We start from the raw sequence: 23,027 nt of genomic DNA, 5'->3' as shown, positions 1-23,027 counted from the left end.
TGTCAGGAATTATTTAGGTATTTTGTAGTTTTTGCCTGGCAGAGCACATAGACTGCTTGAGGTCCCCTCCAACCCTATTTTTTTTGCATAACAAACTGCAGTGTGATTTCACCTGAAGGGATTTTGTTGCACATCACAGAGAATTTAGAAAAAAATGTTTAAAATTGAGAGTGGTGCTTATAAGGAAATTCTGACTTTACTGACTTCTGTCATCAGAACTTCTTTTTAAGCAGGATTTCACCCCTTAGTTTGACTTTGAAACAGCTTCAAAAAAGGAAGCTAAAGTTTCTTCCTTCTTACAGTTATTATACAATTACAGTAGAATTCCAGTGGAAATCTACCACAGTCACCGTAGTGAGCAAGCAACCAGGTGTTCAGGATAGGCAGCCAAATAACTGACTTGGCCTGGCTGACGCTGTTTTCTCCTTAGCAATGAAGCATCTTCGTCAAGGTTATTGTTTATACACCACCATTGTTTTGAGAGTTGTTTACAAATAGTTCAGATGATGAAAATGTAGACTAATTAAATAATGGATGAGAGATGGTAGAGTAGTGAGGTCATATAATGAATGATGAAATTCTAGGGGTTATTGATTCAACATTTAAAACAACAACAAAAAAATCCTGTGTGTATTAGTGTCTTTCTGAAGCCGGTCAGAAGCTGTAAAGCTTATGGGGTGGAGGCTTTCCCATTACTATAATCACGTAGGTAAAAAGCTCTGCTTTCTTATTCTGCAATCTTGCTTGAATCCTAATCTAACATTCAAGCAGTTGGAAATTTATGTGCTACAATTTACACTGAGCAAAAAAAAAGTTATTCAAATGTTCTTGTAAAATACTGCAGCCTGATTTGAACTCCAGATTTGAATAAGCATCAGCATTTCTTCTTTCGCCTACTCCTTAGTTTATATCCTGTAGATTCATCTTCCAGTTTTCTTTACTATGGTTGGGTTTGTAGTTAATTTGTAGCTATCCTAAAATTTTCAGATTTTAATTCGTTTGTTTATTTAGTTGACTTGTAGACTTTGGAATAACCCTAACGGACCATAGAATTAGAGATGTCACGTGGTTGGGTGCTATGTAAGAAGTTCTGCATGTCTGCTGTTCTAAGACTGAGGTTTTTTGTGTTAACTGTTGCATACATTTTAGTACTGCTGAAGCTGTCCTACAGGAAATGGATAATATTAACATCAGGAGAAACAGGAGATCTGGGGAAGTAGAACGACTACGAATGTGGACAGACACGGAATTTGTAAGTGCACAGTGTCTCAAGTCTTGGATAAAAGTAGTATTGTGAGCGTGTTTGTTTTTTCAGTCTTCATACATTTGTCAAGGTTTAAGATCCTCTTCAGTGAATGATATTAAAAAAACTGGATAAACTCAAATTCAGAAAAGAAATCACAGATATATCGTGGAATATTGGGTTGGAAGGGCCCTTAAAGCCTATCCAGTTCCAGCCCCCTGCCATGGGCAGGGACACCTCCCACTGGAGCAGACACTCAAAGCCCCGTCCAACCTGACCTTGAACACCTCCAGAGATGGGGCAGCCACAGCTTCCCTGGGCGACCTGGGCCAAGGTCTCGCCACCCTCACTGCGAAGAATTTCTTCTTGATGTCTTAATCTAAATCTTCCCCTTTCTAATTTAAAGCCATTCCCACTTATCTTATCGCTCCATGTCCTTGTAAAAAGTCCCTCCCCAGCTTTCCTGTAGCCCCTTCAGGTACTGGAAGCTGCTCTAAGGTCTCCGCAGAGCCTTTTCTTCTCCAGGCTGAACAACCCCAACCCTCTCAGCCTGTTCTCATAGCAGAGCTGCTCCATTCCTCTGATATCTTAGTACCTCCTCTGGACCCATTCCAGCAGTTCCATATCCTTCTTATGTTTGGGATTCCAGAGCTGGACATAGGACTGCAGGTGAGATCTCATGAGAGCGGAGTAGAGAGGGAGAATCACCCTAATATACCAAATCATAATTTCTCTGTTGATTAATTTTGACTGCCATGCTGTCATGATGTACTGTGCTGGTTCTCCTTTGGTTTGAAGTACGTTCTGGTAGTCTGAAAACAGGACCAGGGACTGTCATCCACTTTGTTCCCTAAACCAGCTTGATACTGATGTTGAGTATGTATTAGATGGACTAGGTATTATCAGAGAGACTTATTTTACCACCTGTTAAATTATAGTTGTTTTGTAGTCTACCTTTGCAGGGCTTTGTTGGAAAAAGGCTTGGAGCTAGAGATTGTGTCGGCGACACGGGGAAAGTACTGATAGGAATGTATGTGACTTTTATTCCAGGAAAACATGGATATGTATTCTCGAGTGAAAAGAAGAAGGAAATCACTGAGGAGAAATAGCTATGGGATTCAGGACCACCATGAAGTGTCCACAGAAGGGGAAGAAGAAGGTATGGACTGCAAAGAATTGTAAGGGTCTATCTGTCACAAAACAAAGCCCTCCTCGACATAGTATAGCAATATATTACACTACAGAAAGTAATTTAGTTTTGGATTGGGATTTGGAGTTATTAAATAGGCCAATTAACAAGAATATTGTAAATAAATACAGACTGAAGGATTTCTTCAGAAGGAGAGCTCTATATTTTTTTTTAAATGGGGGATGTCTGTGTAGTTTTATTTAAACAAAAGCAAGTTTATCTGGAAGTAGCAAAAAAAAAGCCTAGTTTCTACATATACTGTGTTCCCTTACTCCTGTTTTCTGTAACACTAAGCAGTTGGAGCTTTCCTTCTATTCCCTGTAACAATCCTTCGGTGGAAGCAAGGAAATGGTGTGTAAAATCTAGGACTATACATGATCTGACTCTGTATTTCTCATATGCTGGGTGACAGTTGACAGGAAGAATGTGTAATAGGCAGTTCATAGTATCATAATATCATAGGATAGTTTGGGTTGGAAGGGACCTTAAAGATCATCTGGTTCCAACCCCCCTGCCATGGGCAGGGACATCCCACTGGCTCAGGCTGCCTAAGGGCCCATCCAACCAGGCCTTGAACACCTCCAGGGATGGGGCAGCCACAGCTTCCCTGGGCAACCTGGGCCAGGGCCTCACCACTCTCATAGTGAAGAAATTCTTTCTATTTTCCAGTCTAAATCTGCCTCTCTCCAGTTTATACCCATTCCCCCTGGTCCTTTCCCCACAAGCCTTTAAAAGTTCTGCATATCTTCCTTTGGGAAAGATATTAATTAAAGTCTGTTTTCTATCCACTGAATGTTAGAAAGCTTGTAGACATTCAACTGTGTTTGAAGTTCTACCTTCCTTTAAAAATTTGGATGAAACTGGCCAGTAGGTTCAAAAAGTATTGAGGAAGAAGAGATTATGGCTAATTTTGATGGTGCGATCCACAGAACACTTGGCTTCCTCAAGAAATCAGACTTCAGGGATTTATACAGGGTTTTGTGTAGTGTGTCTGGATTTTGAACTGCAGCTGCCGTAGGAGGTATGGTCTGTCCCAGTTAATAAGAATTCAGTCTTAATTCTGAGATCCGTGGATGGAAATACTGATCTTGTATATAGATGAATCTTGGCTGTACCTTTAAACGATGTGTTTATCTGCTTTGTGTAAAGATTATACTGTGAATCGTAAAGTTGTACCTGTTTTCATGCTCTGTCAAATACTTCATTTTCTGAGGCTCCTATGGGAAAAGAGTGAGAGGAATGACATTATTCTTAATTTGAAGGATAATTATCGAAGGAAGAAGATAGTGGATGGAAGCGACATTCGAGTACTTTACAACTGATATTAAATTGACTACATTTATTTTTCTTTCTATTGCTTTCCCAGGACCTTCTGTGGGAAATTAGAAGGAAGTTTGACAATCTGCTCTGTACTTACCTTGATCTTCAAATTTCCAGTGGTTTGCCAATTAGTGTGAATTAATAGGAGGATAATAATTGTCAGTAGCCCTTAAAATGTTAATTTTTAGGATGAAGATGGCTCTTGCGTCAAGTAGAAGTGTTCTGAAAATATTCTCTTCCCTCAACAGAGTCTCAGGAAGAAGATGGAGATATGGAAGTAGAAGAGGCCGAAGGAGAAGAAAATGATCGGCCATATAATCTCAGACAGAGAAAAACTGTTGAAAGATACCAGGCCCCTCCAATAGGTGAGAAACCAGACAGGGCTTGTGCAGTTCTGCTCTTCTGACCTCCAAGAATACCAGGGATGTGGGAAGGGAAAAGTTGGGTGACTGTTCTTCACCCTGGCAGAGTTCCCATGCAGCATGAGTGACTTCTGTCTTGCCTCTGTTTTTGTTCACCGTATGAATATGACTACTGAGCATAATCTTATCGATTTGCCAGAGGTGCTGGTATTGCTGCCTCATTGAACGTTGCAAGTACTGCCGTGTGCTGGCCTTAGGGTTGGAGGTGAATGGGTTTTATGTCAAGAAATAGTTGGCGGCAGTTGAATTTGGAAAGCAATCTAATAAATTAGATAATTATGTTGAAAAAAATAATTACTGTTATGTCTGCTTCTTGAACGGTAAGCCTAATTCATAACTCTAGTTAAATTGCATAGCAGCAGTTGCCTCATCTTGTCTAGATGAGAAATTGAGACTAGGCTAGACTGTTTCAGTTGGAAGGGACCTACAGCGATCACCCAGTCCAACTGCCTGACCTCTTTAGGGCTGACCAGAAGTTAAAGCACGTTATTAAGGGTATCGTCCAAATGAGTCTCCGCCACTGACAGGCATGGGGCATCGGCCACCTCCAGGAACCCTTTTCCAGTGTTTGATCACCTTCTCAGTAAAGAAATGCTCCTAATGGCCAGTCTACATTCCTCTGGCGTAGTTTTGAACCATTCCTACCTGAATAACAGGGAGAAGAGGCACCTCCTTTTCCATTTCCCCTCCTAAGGAAGCTGTAGAGAGCAACGAGGTCACCCCTCAGCCTCCTTTTCTCCGAACTAGATGCACTCAGTGTCCTTGGCTACTCCTCATAGGACATGCCTTCAGTGATCCGTACAGGAGCCTTTTAATACTTCTGTTTGAAATAATGTATTCTGTGCATGTTTGGTTTAGGTTACAGTGGTGCACGCACTGTGCTGTGTCTTAAAGCAACTTGGAAATTAAGACTTTGATAGGGAAATGCTGTGATTTATTTGTTAAGAGAAGTTTCGAGATATGTCATATTCAGCTGTGCAGAGGTTTCTGTATGGAGTTTCATGTCCTGTAAAGAAATTAAGAATGCTGGTGCCCTGAAGGAATTACGATCAGTGCTCTGATAGTCATAGCTGTGATGCTTTGAGGAGGCTGAGGCTATTTCCCATGACTGTATCAAACCACGTATGGTAGTGAAATAAAATGCAAGAGGTTTGATTTCCTTCTACCCCCCCCCCCCCCCAGTTCTTTTCTTAATTTGAGCTTCTGGAGAAACCAGAGATAACATTATTGGTAGAGTAATAATCTAGCACTTTTGTGCTGCATTTAGATCAGTTTATAATTGTTCTGTAATTTATATTACAAAGCTCAAACTTCTCTTACTCAGTGCCAGCTCATCAGAAAAAGAGAGAGAATGCACTGTTTGACATTCACAGATCTCCTGCGAGAAGAAGCCATATCAGGTAAATGTCAGTCTTTTGGTGGGTAATTGTTTACTCTCCTTTAGTACATTTCCATTAGCTTTGGATTTTCAAAATGTTCTTGAGTGGTTGTACAGTTCATCCACGCACGTGCGATCCACGCACGTGCGCGAGTCTTTATTTGTATCTTGGGTTCAGGTCCTGTACAAAAATGACTTTCATAGCACTTCATCATGCCAGGAGAAGCTTTGCGATAAACAGAATGGAAACAGCCCTGCAACAAATACTGCAGAGAGAGTTGCACATTGCACACTGTAGCTTTTTCTGTAAGGGCATATATTTAGCGTTTAAATCCGAAGGAGCAGTTTAACAAGTATCCTCTTTCTATTCTACAAAAGTAAACAAATCAGGCTAATGTTTTTTGTTTTTTTCCAGTTCACATTCCAGCCAAGTATTATTAACAATTACCAATTGTCACTCTTGACTCTTATCGTCATGTCAAAGGAGTTGAATAGTTCCATGTTGTCTTGGAAACTGTTGATAGGCTTTGTTTAGCAAAATAGATGAGATCAGACTTTAATACATTTTTGAAAAAGTAAACTCACTTAAAACTTCACAAAGATAAATCTGTCCGTGAGCAGAAGCCAAGTAAACTAATGCTGCTCTCGGCTGAAAGTCATCCGATTGCTCAATTTAATGGCATAGTGAAAATATGAAAAGTTGATAAAATAATACCAAAATCTTATGATTCTACAAGTTTCTTTGTAATTTAAATGAAAGCATTTAATTCTGCACAGCATTTTTTTCCCCTGAAGTGCATTTTGTGATATAAAGTGCATAAAGCGATATTTTGTTGGATAATCTCAGGATTTGTACTTGCTATAAAGATACAGAGAGCATGAACTCTATTATCCCTTCACTTTTAGCATGCTTACTGCACCGCTCTCATTTTATCTCTCCTTGTCAGGACGCTGTCATAAGAATTCTTCCTAATTGCATAATACTCACTTTGAAATATTTTTAAATGGACCTAATTTTTGGTCATTGAACAATAAAACTGACCTTTGGCAAAAAGTGGCTCCTCAGTGCATTATCGTGTTCATACAAATGACACAACTCACTATGGTCACTAAAAATGAAAAAAAGTGCCTTTTTTCAAGGTGATATCAAACTGAACACCTTTTTGTACAGGAGATCGGATGTTCATTCTCTAATGTTTCTGAAATACTCAGTTTTCTGGAATAGTGTCATAGTAAAATAAGAAATTGTTTGTGTCAACTTTAAATAGTAATTTCACTTAGATTCACATCAAAGTTAAACTACAGGACAGGTTTTTGTGAAACTGTTCTTCTGTTCTGAATTAATGAATACTAAAAAGAGACCATGTGGAATTTTTTCAAAAGCTCTTTAGAGGAAGGCATTAAACTGAGTGAGAAGATATATTAGAGATGCTTAAAGCAATCGGGAGCTTTCCTAAGGACACTTGCTGCCTGATAAACCTCAGCAGCTTATTGGCTAAATACTCAGTCACACTTTGTGAGGTAACATGGGCTGGACCGCATATCTTATGGGCATCTACTGGTTTATTAATATTTGTGCTGAAATCGGATTTCCCCGTGGCAGTGAAAGATGTTGTTCCCCTCCCAGATTAAATTAATTCTGAAGAAAACTAAAATTTGCACGTGTCTCAAACTTGAACAGTACTATGCTTGCCGTTTCAATTTTGTTTTTATAAAAGAATCACAATATGCCATCCTACTGCAAAAAAAGGACTGAGTTTTATGCTTATGTTTTTCTTCAATAGGAGAAAGAAGCATGCCATTCACAGCAGTGACACGACCTCTTCAGATGAAGAACGTTTTGAAAGAAGAAAATCTAAAAGCATGGCCAGAGCAAGAAATAGGTATCAAAACATTGTTGGTCTTTAGAAGGGTTTGGTTTTTATTTCTTGTCAGAAAACAAGCTCTATCAGTTCTGCAGACTTTTTTGTTTCTGCTTGTAATTACCAGCACACACAGTTCAGGAGGATTGCTGGTTGTATAGTGACATAGAATTTGAAGTCTTACGAGTAGCTAATTAGCAGTACTGATAAAAAGATGAAAAGAAGAGAATATCTGTTTGATACAGCTGGGTTATAAGACAACTTCTGTTGGTTAAATAGGTTTTTATTCTAGGTGTGACTTGATCCCTGTTAGTTCAGCTGTACTCTCGATACCTTCCAACACCAGCTCTAATTCTTCTCTCTTCCTATTGTGTAAAAACACTTGCATTCTACACACCCAAAACATATTCTTTTGACCATACATTTATTCGCCAGCTGTCTAAAAGTGGAAGATCTATAAAGATACATCAGTAAATTTGCTTACTGCCACAGATACATTGGTTGGAAATCTGAACAGAAGAAAGTGTTTCCTCATCTTCTTTTCCATCTCTTCCTACCTGCCACATTCTTCCCTTTTCCATCTTGAGGAATTCCAACTACTAAAAGCGTAGCTCCAAGTGTAACCTGTGTATTACTGGTACCTTTCTTCCTCCTTTTGTCTGTGTATTTGACCTGATTTATTATCTGTGTAGGGCTTTAAAGCTTCTTTGTGTGCACTAAGAAGCTGAAATAGGTTATGGCTGATCTGCAAGAAATATTTTTATTTCCTTCCTGTGGACTCTAATGAACTATATTTTTAAAAAACAGTTTTCCGTGTTCTGTTAATCCTTTTCTTACCATACTGAACTTGGGCAGTTCATCACTCCTAGTAGAGAGTGTCCTGTTCTTTTCGGCAACGTTGGTTTTTCTGTGTTTAACCAAGACAGTCCGTCCAGCCCGGTTCTCTAGATTAAAATATCTGTATGTAAAACTTTATATTTAAGGAACTTCTGATACATAAGAATAATTGTCACAATAAAAAGGTTAATTTTGATTACCTTATTGATCCACGAAGGTCATCTCTTTAATTAGGAGAAGCCATTTAATCTCTTGGTTGCTCTCATTCCAGCAAATTGATCAGAACAGAACAATATTTATTTGCTGGGGTGTTTTTTTTGCTGTTGAACAGGTGTCTGCCATTAAACTTCAGAGCAGAAGACTTAGCTAGTGGAATCCTGCGAGAGCGTGTGAAAGTTGGAGCGAGTTTGGCTGATGTTGACCCTATGATTGTCGATAAATCGGTAGGTTTTGTTAAAGCTTTTTATTTTCCTTCCCCCAATTATGTGTAAGCAGAATTCACCACAGCCACTTGTTAGAGTTGAAGTAAATTTATCTTCTTTAATTTTTTTCCAAAGCTGTTATCTGTTTATTCCTTTAGGCTGCAAAGCACTTGCTTTTGGCCTGCAGGTAGTCAGCAGGCTGCATCCGTGTTATAAAGAAGCCAAAATGTTAATTGCCCTACTATATTTCTTTGTTTAACATCAATTTGTGGTTATTTGTCATAGTAGAAACTGGGATATGCTGAGGAGCGTGGAAAACAGAAGCGGTGACCACTTGGGTTGGTTAACTCTGTGCTGGCCATGTAGGTTCTGTGCCTTTATAGGCACAATGATGTGCTTTAGCTTATAGTGTATTCTCTGCAGAAGCTGCTGAGTTATTACTAGGGCTGAACCGTTGCCTTGAAGGACTTTGGCTGCGTTCACATTATGCAGTGCTTGAGCTTAAAAATACTCTCAGCCATGGGATGGATCAGTCCAATCCTTGGTTCAGTTACCAGACAAACCTCATGTGGAGTAACCAAGAATTGACTTCAATATTATTTACACTTTCCAAATTCAGGGAACTCCTATTGGTCAGTGCAGTGTTGATTTTGATTTGTTTTCAAATATGTTATTTTATAAGTAAAGGTAGTTTTGTGGAAAGCTGTTCCAATGTGTGTTTTGTGTGCTTTGCTTTTTTCTAAGGTGCGATTTGATAGTATAGGGGGACTGAGCCATCATATCCTTGCACTTAAGGAAATGGTAGTGTTTCCTCTTCTCTATCCAGAAATATTTGAAAAATTCAAAATCCAGCCTCCAAGGTACGTGTATTCAAGCTTACTGTTGTATTTTTATTTTATTAAGCTCTGAAAAATGCTTGAAAACACCTAGGAGATTGATTCTTTCCCTGAAGTGTTTACAGTTTAAATAGACTTACGTGATTGCTACCCCACTTGTCTGTCACAACATAATAAGCAGGATGAAGAGTTACAGAAATCTGGTTTATTTTTCTTGTGTCGGGAAGGTAAGCTTTGTGACTGCGTCAAAGAAAGAGTTCTCAAATGTTCTGTTAAGTAGCACCTTGCCTTTTTTTCCAGTATATTCTGAAATACTTTTCTAAATCAAGCTAAATGCTGATGTTTCTTTTGTAGAAGTAATCTCAATAATGTTATATTATGGTTCTAATGATCAGGCATCTTGATGTGTGATTTAAATGGGTACAAATAATCTTAAGTAAATTGAAAATTTTGAAATATTTTTGTCATTTAAAGGAATTATTTCTCTACAAAGAAGTAGCAAAATCTGACTCAAGTATTGCTTAAAATTTAATATTTAAGGAAGTATTTATTTAATATTTAAGGAGGTATTGAAGTTGTTTGAAGCAATCCTTCCGAAGCTTAATATGCCTTTGATCAATGCTCTCTACAAAGCAAAGCTTTACTGATTTGAAACCATAAAGCAATCTTAGATTTTATGAAGTCATGTTGAATACACTAAATAATAATAGAACTTAAGTCTTTCTTCTCCAGGCTCCCTGTCTTCATTATAAAATTTGACTTGGAGTTTTTCAGGAGACATAAAATAAGTTTGTGACTGTGTTGATCCATTTATCTTCAGGGGCTGTTTATTCTATGGTCCTCCTGGAACAGGTAAAACCTTGGTAGCTAGAGCTCTAGCTAATGAATGCAGTCAAGGAGACAAAAAGGTGGCTTTCTTTATGAGGAAAGGAGCAGACTGTCTCAGTAAGTGGGTTGGTGAATCTGAACGTCAGCTTCGACTCCTTTTTGATCAGGTTAGAAGAAAATACATATTCTTCATATAATTTCTCTGTTTGTTGGGTTTTTTTGTGTTCTAGGCAGCCAAAATCATTTACAGTTGAAATTAATACCTGTAAGTTTCTATAGTTGGGCAGGGTTTGTCCAAATTATATCTTTATATGAAGAAATAAAGGAATGCTGAGAACATTTTTTCCTTGCTTGGAAAACTGAGAGGAACAGGTGTCTTGACGTGTCTGTTAATGAAGCAAAATAGTTTGATTAAGAATTGAGAAAAATATTTAAATTGATGAGTTTGAATTTGACCGGCACCTTCAAGATAAATGCTGTGTAGTGTAGGATGCAGGATTGCATCTGCTGGATGCATATTCCCATATCCTTATTTGGCTTGGGAAATGATGGACACTACGTAAAGCAGTGAAACGTAGTTGCTCAAACAAACAAAAGCTCCTATCAGACACAGATGACTAAACAAACAGGTTGTGAGCAGATAAGATAATGTTTTCTGTAACTGAGTATAACTGTGTCTCAGTTTCTCCTGAATCTCTGACACACAGCAAAATTGATACACTGGTGCCATCTTGCTTACCCAAAGGAGAATGCAGTCTTTTTTTCTTTGTCAGACAAAGTACTGTAGATGAAAATTCACTTTTATTTTCAGACTGCATGCTTTTAAACAAAGGTGTCTCAATATATGTGTTAGTTTAGCATGTTAATGCTTTATAATAAACTATTTTCAGTGTTGATAGATGAATGATGAATTAACAGTGAATTCAATTTTTTTCTTTTGCCTACCAGGCATACTTGATGAGACCCTCTATAATATTTTTTGATGAAATAGATGGCTTGGCTCCAGTTCGTTCTAGTAGACAAGATCAGATTCACAGGTATGTATTTCTCATATGCTACTGCTATCTTGGTATACGCTACATTATCATTGAATCAGAATGGTTTGGGTTGGAAGGGACTTCAAAGCCCATGCAGTTCCATCCCCTGCCATAGGCAGGGACACTTCCCACTGGCCCAGGCTGCTCCAAGCCTCATCCAGTGCCTCCAGGGATGGGACAGCCACCACTGCTCTGGGCAACCTGGGCCAGGGCCTCCCCACCCTCGCTGTGAAGAATTTCTTCCTAATATCTAATCTAAATCTTTCCCTTTCCAATTTAAAGCCGTTCCCCCTCGTCCTATCGCTCCAGGCCCTTGGAAAAAGTCCCTCCCTTCCTGTAGCCCCTTTCAGTGATGGAAGCTGCTGTAAGGTCTCCCCCAAGCCTTCTCTTCTCTGAGCTGAACAACACAAACTCTTTCAGCCTGTCCTCTTGTTGATCTCTGAGGTGTAATTCTACTCATTTCCCAAGAAAAGGTTTTACTTTTGATTAAGCCCATTTACACCAGAAAGGACAGGTTGTTGCCTTGTTTTGGTGTCAGAAGACACCTTTTAAGTTCTTCAGATGGACTGGGAATAGAATTGTAGTTCAGATTACCCTTTAACCACATTATCAACTTCCAGATTTCCACTGCCTTCTGTTTGTTTGGTTGCTGGTTTTGTACTGTAAACAGGTGCTCTGTTACCAGCTCAAAAGAATAACCAGCTGAAAAAAAAAAAATTACATTCTCAAATGATGGATTGTAATGTTCTATGAATGATTGAGCACCCATGTCATTTTGATTCTGGGTGGTATGGTGTGCAAACTTGTCTTGAGTTGCTATTGTGTCATTTTGTAAAAGACATTTTACAGCAGTTTACTGCTGGCTGAATTTTTTCCTGTCTGCCTCTGATCTCAGTTTTACTGTGTTTTTTATGGCAATACTAGTGTATCTTCCGTTCTGTAGGTGGTGTCGGGTTTGTGCACATCTCCCTCTACTCAGCTGAGGGGGACAGGAGGGAAATTTTGGGGCCAGCAGAATAGGAGGTTATGGAGACACATGGCTTTGTCTTGATGTGCCTTTCTTCTGCCTCGTGCTGCAGTTGCTCTAAACAGGACAATGCTCACAGTTAGTGGGAGAGAACTGTTCTGAGCTGCAGTAAATGGCTTCCTGAGCTCTCATTACCTAAAGCTGTTAAAGGAGGAAGTTTGAATTTGATATAATCCTTCCTGGAGTCATAATACTAACTATAATCCTGATGCTATCAAAAGGTTCGAGGCTTTGAGGCTCGAAACAGTTACGCAACTGCTTTTTTTTTTAACTTAGCTTTTTTTCTTCAGAATGATGAGTGTTGCAGTTGAAAAAGTAAAAACTCTTGCCATGCTCCTTATACATTCTTTTTTGCAAACTCTTTCAGTTCTATAGTGTCTACTCTTCTTGCCCTCATGGACGGACTGGATAATAGAGGTGAAATAGTTGTAATTGGTGCTACAAACAGACTGGATTCGATAGATCCCGCACTCAGGAGACCTGGTCGCTTTGACAGGGAGTTTCTTTTCAACTTGCCTGATCAAAAGGTAAAACTTACAAAGGAGATTATTAATTAACATTTCTAGTGTATTGAACATCTGAATGCCTGACAGCCGAGCTTGTGAAATAACAATATGCATTTTTACGCGTAAGAACGTTTGATTTTAGGAATACGTCGTTAGTAATAACACATGGACAGTATGCATAAAGTTGTACTGAACTTCCAATCTTTAGAATGTTGTTAAAACTAAACAGAGACATAAAATTGTTCGCATTAAACTGAATTGCTTATCTAAAAACTGTGGTTTTATGTAGATCTATATGATAAGCCCTAGCTACTGGGGTTGTGGAAGTTGTAGTAAGAGAAGACAGTTCTGTTATCATGTAAAGTGCTAAGCACATAAACCATGCAAAGCCTGATGTATGGTATTGGCAACAGGAACAGTTCGGTTCCTTGTTCTAGACTTCTGTAAACTCAGCGGTAATACCTCATGAATTTTTACCAAAGACTAAATTTACTTTGCATATGAATGGTTGTATTTGGATTCTATAAAATTTTAAAATGAAATAGTTTTGAGTTGAAGTGTACGTACTATGCTGCTTAGCAATAAATTAACTGGAGAGGCATTTGACAGTAGAAGCTGTTAATTGTAGGTGCAGCAATTAAATTAAATTATAAAACTATGATAATTCTACTAGAACATGGATTTTGATCAGTTCATGTTGATTAAACAGCAATTAAAATGTGTAACTGGTGTAAGGAAAAAATACTGCTTATATGAAATTAAAAAAGAAGGGAAAATCTTTGCTCTTAGACTTGACTGCTAAGTTCTCTTTTATGCATCTCAATGACATGTCAAAGCAGGTAAATTAACGATATCCACATGAATAATTAATACTTCTGTCGAAAATATTATGACATGGATTTGGCTTGCTAATTTTGATGTGTTTTTTTTTTAATTTTTTTTCCCTGTTTTTAATTAATTTTTTTTTTTGTAAATCAGGCACGAAAGCACATTTTACAAATTCATACCAGGGATTGGAACCCCAAACTGTCAGATACTTTCTTAGGAGAACTAGCTGAAAAATGTGTTGGTGAGTGTTACCATGTTAGTACTTCTACTATAGATGCTTCCTCTTCTGTGTAAAACTTTGAAAGTATGTTAAATGTATCAGGATATTTTATTATTTTTGCCTTTGTGTACTTTCAACAACATGCTTTTCTTGTGTAATAACAAAATATGCTTCCGTCTTACTAAAACACAAAAGGAGTAGCTAGTAGTCATTTGAAAATACAGTCATGTTTCCTTTCCATAACATCACTGTCGTTATATAGGATGCATACCCTCAAAGAGAAGCGAAATGAAGGAGGAATTGGAATCTTCAGGTAGACTTCCCATTAATGCAGAAGAGATAGGGAAACTTGTTTTTTCCCTCTGTCTACTTAGAATCATAGAATCACCAGGCTGGAAAAGACTTCTGAGATCATTGAGTCCAACCATTCCTGTCTGCCACTAAACCATATCCTTAAGTACCTCGTCTACCCGTCTGTTAAATACCTCCAGGGACGGGGACTCCACCACCTCCCTGGGCAGCCTCTGCCAGGGCCTGATGACTCTTCTGGTGAAAAATTTGTTCCTAATGTCCAATCTGAACCTGTCCTGGAGCAGCTTGAGGCCATTCCCTTGTCCTATCACCTGTCAATCGGGAGAAGAGACCCGCACCCTCTTCTCCATGACCTCTTTTCAGGTAGTTATAGACAGTGATGAGATCTCCCCTCAGCTTTCTCTTCTCCAGGCTAAACAACCCCAATTCCCTCAGCCGCTCCTCGTAAGACTTGTTCTCCAGCCCCTTCCCCAGCTTCGTTGCTTTTCTCTGGACACGCTCCAGAGCCTCAACTTGTGGAGGGAAAAAAAAAATCAGTACTTGTGTGGTTGTTTTGTTTTGTTTTGTTTTGTTTTTACTGACTGGCATGCTCTCCTCTGACAGAAATCCAACAAACTAACTAGCCTTTCTAAAGATGAATTTTTTTTCCAGATTGCTAGCACAGAACAACCTCAAAGCGTAGCTATAGGCAGGGAGGGAAAAGCACCATGCCATGAATACGTTAAATATGCCTTTGGAGCGCCCAAAGACCTGCTGTACTGAATGGAGGATGGTTGTTCAAGATAAACCTGCTGCTTAGAACTAATCAGAAATAAGCACAAATACTTTTGTAGTGAATTTAACAGAGGAAATGACTCTAAAGCACACACCACAATCTCTTCTCAACAATTTGTCATGCAAAGATACATCCTGTGTCAGTCACCTGCTTGGACAAGGATTGAAGTTCTCAGAACAAGGACGGTCCCAAATATTTGTGCATTGGAGTCCATCATCAGAGAACTCAGAACTTTAAATCGAGTGTTAGTCCATTCAGTCAGCTACAGTGCATCCGAATTATCCTCTTCATCCACAGGGACATCTGTCATCGCAGCAGCATCCGTCCGCTTTTGATGCACAAAGACCTCAACATCTTCTGGTGAGGAGAAAAGATAACTATCCAGCACACTCCAGTTTAAGCTTTGCCGGGTATAAGACAGCATGTGCCAAACCCATTTCAAGTAAATTCTGCTTGATTTGTGCAAAGACTTGATGCTGCTCAGTGGGAGAGAAGGGGAATAGAAGGGATAAACCCCATTTGTTTCTTTGAAAAATCACCTTATTTTTGCGTTGAGAACACAATTCTATGTTTTAAAATTGCAGACCATAGGGGAAAGCTGTTGGTAGGTTTGATTTGAAGATGTTCTTTGTGCTCAGTAAAACCTGTCAGTTCTGTGGAAAAGTACCAAGTACCCTTTTCTGTCTTCTTCGGCTTTCCTAACTCTCCAACTGTTGTGCACCTGGTTGTCTCCATTCTGTGTCTTGGAATTTAAATGTTTCCATATATCCAAGATTAAGACCTTTTGACTGTTCGAGGACTTTTTAAAACAGCTGAAGTTAGGCTTGTTTATCTTCTTCGTCTTGAGATTGCCTCGTCATTTCTCTAAGTGAAATCTGCAGCAACTAATCCTTTAAACAGACTTTCCAGATTCTTTGTGGCTGTTGCAAACTGGACTCATTGGCGCACTTGGCATATTGACCCAGCGTATCCTGGTCTGCTGTTTCTTCTTGCGTGCAGTTTCTCTTTAAATACTAACAAACAAAGCGGAAAGTAAAAGCTGCCTGGACTCAACAGGCTTTTCGCACAGCATGGTTTATTCCTCTCTCCAGTTCAGCAAACTTGGCAACGCTTAACTACGAGCATATGGATCCTAATGAAGAAAACTGCTGAAACACTACCAAAGTAAATGACTTTGGGGAAGCAGGTGTATGTGCGACTTGGAACTTTTTGAGATCCAGGGGTGTAATTATAAGGAAATTAGAAGGAAAAAGCCCCAGGACTTGCAAAAAAAAAAAATAGGTTATTTCCTGAGGGTTGTTTTTTGTCCCAGGTGTTATGGAATACATACCTTTTAGATATCTATGTATGTGAGAATTAAAGAACCCACTTCTCTGAATGTGGCTGCATGACTGCAAGGTGTGTGAGACAAAGCGAAGCAGCTTGGGGAGAGCCTGAAATTGCTCGGAAAACCACACACTGATGTCCTTTTTGTACCTCCAATAAACACAAATAATTATTATGCTTTTTCTCCATAGAAATGTGTACTGGAGATGGGCCCTAGCTATCCTGAATGTTAGAAGTCTGTTCTTATCTCTTGTCCTTCATTGTTCTGAATGACGACTTTCTGTAGGTAGAGAGACTGTTACCTATTAACTCAGTCTTGTAGGAAATGAAACATATTAGCAAGGGAGAAAGTGTGAATTCCTCCATCTGTCATGTTGCCGAGGCATCTTTATACAACAGAATAAAGGTTATTTAAATAATGTTAGATAGAATTGTAAAGAAGCAAATCATCATGCTCAAGATTTTTGTTCAAAATATACTACACTGCTTATTATTGCAGGAGTATTTTGTGGCAAAATGATACAGAATCACAGAATGGTTTGGGTTGGAAGTGACCTTAAAAGTCCTCCAGTTCCAACCGCCTGCCATGGGCAGGGACTCCTCCCACTGGATCAGGCTGCTCAAAGCCCCGTCCAACCTGGCCTGGAACACCTCCAGGGATGAGGCAGCTACAACTTCTGTGTTACCTTCCCATCCTAATATAATGATGGAGGGACAAGTTTTGGTATTAATGTTCATGTTTTTCACAATTTCTTTTAAAAAAATAGTTAATATTTTTCATTTCTTCATGCTGAGTTAGGCGCATGAAAGGGATTTAAGGGAAACTCCCTTTCCCTGCTGTCCATTTGCAGCTCCCTACAGCTCCTGAAAACGTAAGTTGGGAGAAGTGACGATCGTTCACCCAAATGTTTGACCTAACTCAGTAGCAGTTTGTTGTAGGTTTTTGGTGTGGATATTAGGCAGAAGAAATTTTAGAGGGGACATAATTTCTGCATGGTAGAAGTATGGCTTTAAAATTTCAGGGATCAAAACGTACCCTTTGAAAATCTATATGAGAACCTACTGGTTTGCTGTCCTGTTCTTTGGAAGTTGTGCTTCGAAAACATTTAGTAGTGTGTGATGGGCAGAACAAAATGGGCTTATTGACAAGAATATTTATTTTTTGCTAAGTTAAGGTGTGCCAACAGTTTGTTATTTGCCAAATTGAGCATCCTTTGTGAGATGCTTCAAAAATGGAAGAAAATGCATTGAACCTTGGTTTTATATCTTAGTGCCTATTTGGGCAAAAATAAATCCAGCTTATTTACTGTTGGTATGATACATTTTATTTTGCTTTGACAGTACTTGACTTGTGTTTTTCTTCCACTCAGTCATTGTGCATTTACTACTTAGGAATAAAAAGCTCTTTAATGTTTCACAAGATACAGGATTTTTGCAGTTTCCCTGTCACTGAAATGGATGTACAGTATGCACAAGAGAATCCCTCAAAAAGAGACACCAATTCTTACTCTTCAAATGTAATTGCTCCTGAGAAATGAAAAGTAGAAATGGAGACTAATTGTGTATCTGATCACCTGAGAATTTAATTTTAAAAATAGGCTACAGGCTATTATTTCCTAATTTTGTAATTCTTTGGGGATGTACAAGCAGTGATTAAAATGACTGCTAGAAAGTGATATTACAGCATTTATTAATAGAAAAATTGGGAAGGGTATAGCTGCTGAGCTGCTGAATCTTGTCACAAAGATACTGAACTAGTTCTTAAGCTGACAGGCATTCGAGGTGCTATGTATCTCTTGCACATCTTTGATTTAAGCTTTGGTTTAGTGCCCCTCAGAATTTTTTGTTTAATCCACTGTGCTTGTTAGGTGAGAAGTGGACCGATTTAAATGGGAATGTGATGCCTGACATTAGAAGAATAAAGCAGAATGTAGAGGAAAAAACTTGATTTTGTTTCTCTCGCATAATTACTGGATTCACATGGTTGATGCTGTGCTTCTGCATGGTTTGATTTCATGATGGAAGTTAGTAAAAAACAAAACAACTTTAGTGATGAAAATAATTAGTTGCTTAGTGATTAATATAGTGGATGTATTTTAACTGATTTCAAATGTCATGTGTATGTATTTCAAGGTAACTTTTAAATGTGAGTTACTACTTAGTTTTTAGATAAGAGTCCCAGTGTTTGCTCATCAAATTTGCACAATTATAGCTACTAATCTTTTCATAAAAATGGAAGACTTAGTTTCAAAGTTGCAGGAATCTGATATTTATGGTGATTTTCCATCTGTTTGATTTTTGCTTTCTTAAAAATTATTTTCAAGTATATTGGAAAAACTCGGGTTTTGAAATCTCAGCCCATTTAAGTCATCTTTATAGCTGAAAAGTTCATCTCTTTTATTATTATCCCCTAGATTTATATATCTGAAAGGTGGGGATGGAAAGTCATCTGTTTCCCTATTAATTGCTTCCTTTATTTTTCGACACTTTATATAGAATCAGCTTTGTTCCTTGTTGCTGTATGGGTCCTGTCAAAATATGTGTGCTGGCAGCACTGGCGTGTCGGAGGATTAAGAGAGAGAAGAGAAAAGCAGCTTCAGTTTTGAGACTCGATGCTGCTGAAAGACCAGTACACAAGAAAAGAGAAAAATTGTAACTGGTGTAAGACCTGGCAGGGAGGAGGAAGTCTGATTAAAAGGCAATTGAGAATAATTTAACTAAAGAATTGATTAATTATCTTCTATAAACATTTCTTTGCAAAACTGTGACCTTGTATGTGGCGGCGCCTCAATGCAACACGTTTTTCTCTTGTGGCTTTAATTCTCTAAAAGAGTTTTCCCACTGGAATAATGTTTTGCATTTTTTGAAAGCCGGAGCTGTAGTGCTACAAAATTCCACAGTGCATTAACATCTCCTGCTGAGAGATAGGGAAAAATTTGAAATCTAATTTTGAGCTCTGGGGAAAAACCTCAAACTGTTGGTACTGCAAAAGGCACAGAAGTGTTAAGTCTCTCAGTATTTCCTAATTATCAGATTGTGTTTTTCACTAATGATGATTAAGCAATTACAGGTAGCCACTTGTAGATACTTTGAAGCTTGGATGAATTAAAATCCTAATGCTTTTTAATAGTTCTCCTACTCTCTCAGTTATATTAGTGAAATTATGAAAGTCTTAAAAGTCTGAAACGTTTTTCTTGATAATAAAAGTTCACGTTTTCCAGGAGTCCACAGTATGCATTTTTAAAAGATTTCATCTCTTCCACTCATGAAACATTCTCTTTTATACTGCTCATTTTCTCAGTCTGTAAAAGTTTAAAGTCGGTGGTGTTCATCCAGTAGAAAAAGATTACTTTGCTATTAAAAAAACATATTCATGTAGAGATATTAAAGTAAAAAAAGTAGGAGAGGAGCTGGGCTGTTAAAATTGTACGCGTACTTTAGACAATAATAAGGAAAAAAGAAGAAGCGATGACAGACCTATAACCCCGGGGTGAAAATACGTTAGATAGTGCACTATGTAGTGAAAACGTAGGTCGTTTTAACCTCAATGTGGAATTCATTTTGTACTGTATTTCAATATACCTGTACACGATTTCTTGGTAGACAGCATTGTCACTCGATTATCACCTGACACCTTTTGGCAGATGCTTTGTGGACCTTGACAACGAAGTATGACTGATCATTTTTAGCTTTAGGCGTGTTTGAAAGATACGCAGCACAGCAGCGCTGTTTCATGGATGATGTTTTTGTTTTTGTGTGCACTAGGGTACTGTGGAGCTGACATAAAAGCACTTTGCACTGAGGCTGCCTTGATTGCCCTGAGACGACGCTATCCCCAGATTTATATGAGCAGTCAGAAACTACAGCTTGATGTTTCTTCAGTAGTTCTCAGTGCACAGGATTTTTATCATGCAATGCAGAATATTGTGCCTGCTTCCCAGCGTGCTGTGTCATCTTCAGGACATGCGTTATCTCCAGTGATCAGACCACTGTTGGAACGTACCTTCACCAACCTTCTTGAGGTCTTGCACAAAGTGTTTCCTCATGCTGAATTCAGCCAGAGTGACAAAAGTGAAGGTACGGCATTTGGGTTTTTTTGCAAACGTGGTTTTAATTTGGAAATGTTTCAGCTGGCTTGCTGGTATTGCTGATCTTAAACCTGGCATGTATTTAGTTCAGTGTTGTAAGTATGTAAATAGAGTTTGCTTGGATGTTTTATAATTATTTTTACTGATTCAAAATTGCTGTGGAATTTAATAAACTGACATGTATAGACCAAGATGTGAAAAAAGGAGAAATCTCAAGTAGTTTACAATTTAAATATGAGACATAATCATAGAATTTTATCATAGAATTGTAGGATGGTTTGGGTTGGAAGGGACCTTTAAGATCATCCGGTTTCAACTCCCTGCTGTGAGTAGGCACAACTCTCACTGTCCATGGCTGCTCCAGGCCCCATCCAACCTGGCCTTGAACACCTCCAGGGATGGGGCAGCCACAGCTAACCTGGGCCAGGGCCACACCACCCTCACAGTCAAAAATTTCTTCTTGGTATTTAATCTAAATTTCCCCTCTTTCAGCTTAAAACCGTTCCCCATCATCCTATCCCTGTCCTCCCTGACAAAGAGCCCTTCCTCATCTTTCCTTATTATTATATAGCATTTATCTACTAAGAGGAGCATAGAATGCATGTGGGGGAATTGATCTGTTATGTGTTTGCTATTATTGGAGCATTATCAGATGGCAGAGCAAAAGAAAATAGTGAAATAATGTTGCTCATTGTGTTAGGACCTAATGTTGGTGATGTTGGTGCTCATGTCCTGAGTGCCAGTTAGCCATCCCCAATTCTTTGCTTGCTGGTGGTGCAGCAACAGGCTGTGAAGGAATGCTGTGGGGAGCAGGCAGCTCAGCACGTGAGACTGGTTTTCTGAGATACCTTGGCTTGTATAATGGTCACCTACTGGTTAAGGAGAAAGTCTTGAGACTTCCCTCCCCTTGAACTGGCCTGATTGCACTCCTGATCCTCAGAGCTGATTCTGCTCGCTTAGCAAGTGCAGAACTATTTGCTGTTTTGTCAAGTTTGCATTTTGCCAAATTAGTGAATAAAGTTAACTCGCTCAGGGGTCAGATGCACGCCAGAACCCTGCTGCAGTGGGAGCAACGCGAGTGCTTTGGGGAAGCGGGGAATAAGAAGGAATGCAACTGAGTGTTTTGACTGGCGGGGAGTCAATAGATTCTGGGGTTCTTTGAGATGTACTTTAATAGTTACCCTGGTCATTTAATGGAATTTAAATGTTGAATAAGATATCTTAGTTTTGATAACTACTTCTTGTGGCATACTCTTTTCTGCTGTTCTTACCTGGGATCACACACACACACACACAAATACACACACAGAGTTGTGTAAACAGTACTTGTGGTTGTGTGTGATTAACTTGAAAATAGCCCAGTTGTAAAGCAAATCTGTAACAGCCATGCCTTTCTTTTCATTCCTATTCCAGAGCTTGCTTCCAGACTGCAGCCCAGGCAGCTTAAGCTGATCCTTGTGCTGGCTGCTGCAAGGCCTCCAGCCCAGCTGTGCATTTTTGTTCTGTCCCTTACACTTACTTTAGTACCTCGGGCACTTTATTAAACCATTACAGCCAGCAAACTCATCCAAAAATGATGTATTTTTTGTCGGGTTAATTTTCTGCCGACTGTGGGATAGCTGAAGGTTTTATAAGTGTTGGAATTGGCACGGGATAGGGCCTGGAAGCATGAGGTGGTGGGTAGTGGAGGGTGAGCTGGCTTGCAGCTGCAATTAGGTCATGTTAGGCTCCCTCGATCGTATTAGGCTCTCCTAGTGAACGTTATTTAAGGTGCTTAAGTTTCCCCATATACTTTTAACCTGTTGGTAATGCCTAATTTGGTCATTGTTATTATTGTTCAAGATTGAATCAAACGTCGTTGTCTTTGTAAAGTTCTAGTTCAGAATATTTTTTGATTATATTCATAGACTAGAATCAGAATGCTTTGGGTTGGAAGGGACCTTTACAGGTCGTCTAGTCCAACCCCTTTGCAGGAGCAAGAGAGTTTTTAACTAGATTGGATTGCTCAGAGCCTCATCCAACTTGACCTTTATTCTTTACATTCCTGTTTATTTCTGCTTGTTATTGCCAACAAAGTGAGTTTGGAAGCATCTGTTAGGTTAAATAGTTTACTAGGTAATTCTACTGCTATGGCTACTGTTAAATGTTTGCAATTAATTGATTTTGAAGGTATAAGAAGTTAGAACTTATAGAAGAATATAAGAACTAAGATTTCTTTTAAACTTCCCTCTGTATGTTATTTTTTTTTTAACCTCTTAAACTCAAGAAAATACTGAATAAGCAGCTTAGTCTGTGTTAAAAGCAGCAAAATCCACTTTCACGTACAATGATTTTTATGTCTATAGAGATTACTTACTAGGGCTTCAGTTTCTCTTGAGTTCAGAGCTGGGTGTACGGCAGGTGCTTACTGATGTGCGTACAATCTGCAAATCTCATTTTCATCAGGTCTTTGCAGTTCACTAGTGATTCCGATTCCGTGTAACTCAGATGCTCAAGCAAAGGATGTCAGAGAGGCTTGATACTTGGGATTAAAAGATGGGCCACCTTTTTAAGTAATTACGTATTTTATGA

At 38.8% G+C, this 23,027-nt stretch overlaps 1 protein-coding gene across 4 annotated transcripts in view; it reads left to right on the top strand.

Moving 5' to 3' along the window:
- Positions 1 to 23,027, top strand: part of ATAD2B (ATPase family AAA domain containing 2B) — an 85,423-nt gene that overhangs the window by 23,058 nt on the left and 39,338 nt on the right. For all 4 annotated transcript variants that reach the window (XM_054062155.1, XM_054062156.1, XM_054062154.1 and 1 more), the window contains exons 5-16: positions 1,150 to 1,252; positions 2,294 to 2,402; positions 4,001 to 4,117; positions 5,499 to 5,574; positions 7,337 to 7,435; positions 8,583 to 8,694; positions 9,418 to 9,533; positions 10,330 to 10,504; positions 11,286 to 11,374; positions 12,769 to 12,928; positions 13,886 to 13,976; positions 20,134 to 20,445. In XM_054062155.1, the coding sequence (XP_053918130.1) occupies positions 1,150 to 1,252; positions 2,294 to 2,402; positions 4,001 to 4,117; positions 5,499 to 5,574; positions 7,337 to 7,435; positions 8,583 to 8,694; positions 9,418 to 9,533; positions 10,330 to 10,504; positions 11,286 to 11,374; positions 12,769 to 12,928; positions 13,886 to 13,976; positions 20,134 to 20,445 (1,559 nt within the window). The remainder of the gene's footprint in view (positions 1 to 1,149; positions 1,253 to 2,293; positions 2,403 to 4,000; positions 4,118 to 5,498; positions 5,575 to 7,336; positions 7,436 to 8,582; positions 8,695 to 9,417; positions 9,534 to 10,329; positions 10,505 to 11,285; positions 11,375 to 12,768; positions 12,929 to 13,885; positions 13,977 to 20,133; positions 20,446 to 23,027) is intronic.

This window comes from Cuculus canorus, chromosome 3 (genome assembly GCF_017976375.1).
Source record: "Cuculus canorus isolate bCucCan1 chromosome 3, bCucCan1.pri, whole genome shotgun sequence".
Classification (NCBI taxonomy): domain Eukaryota; kingdom Metazoa; phylum Chordata; class Aves; order Cuculiformes; family Cuculidae; genus Cuculus; species Cuculus canorus.
Note: the sequence above shows the minus strand (reverse complement) of the source record. Positions and strands in the feature narration are given on the sequence as shown.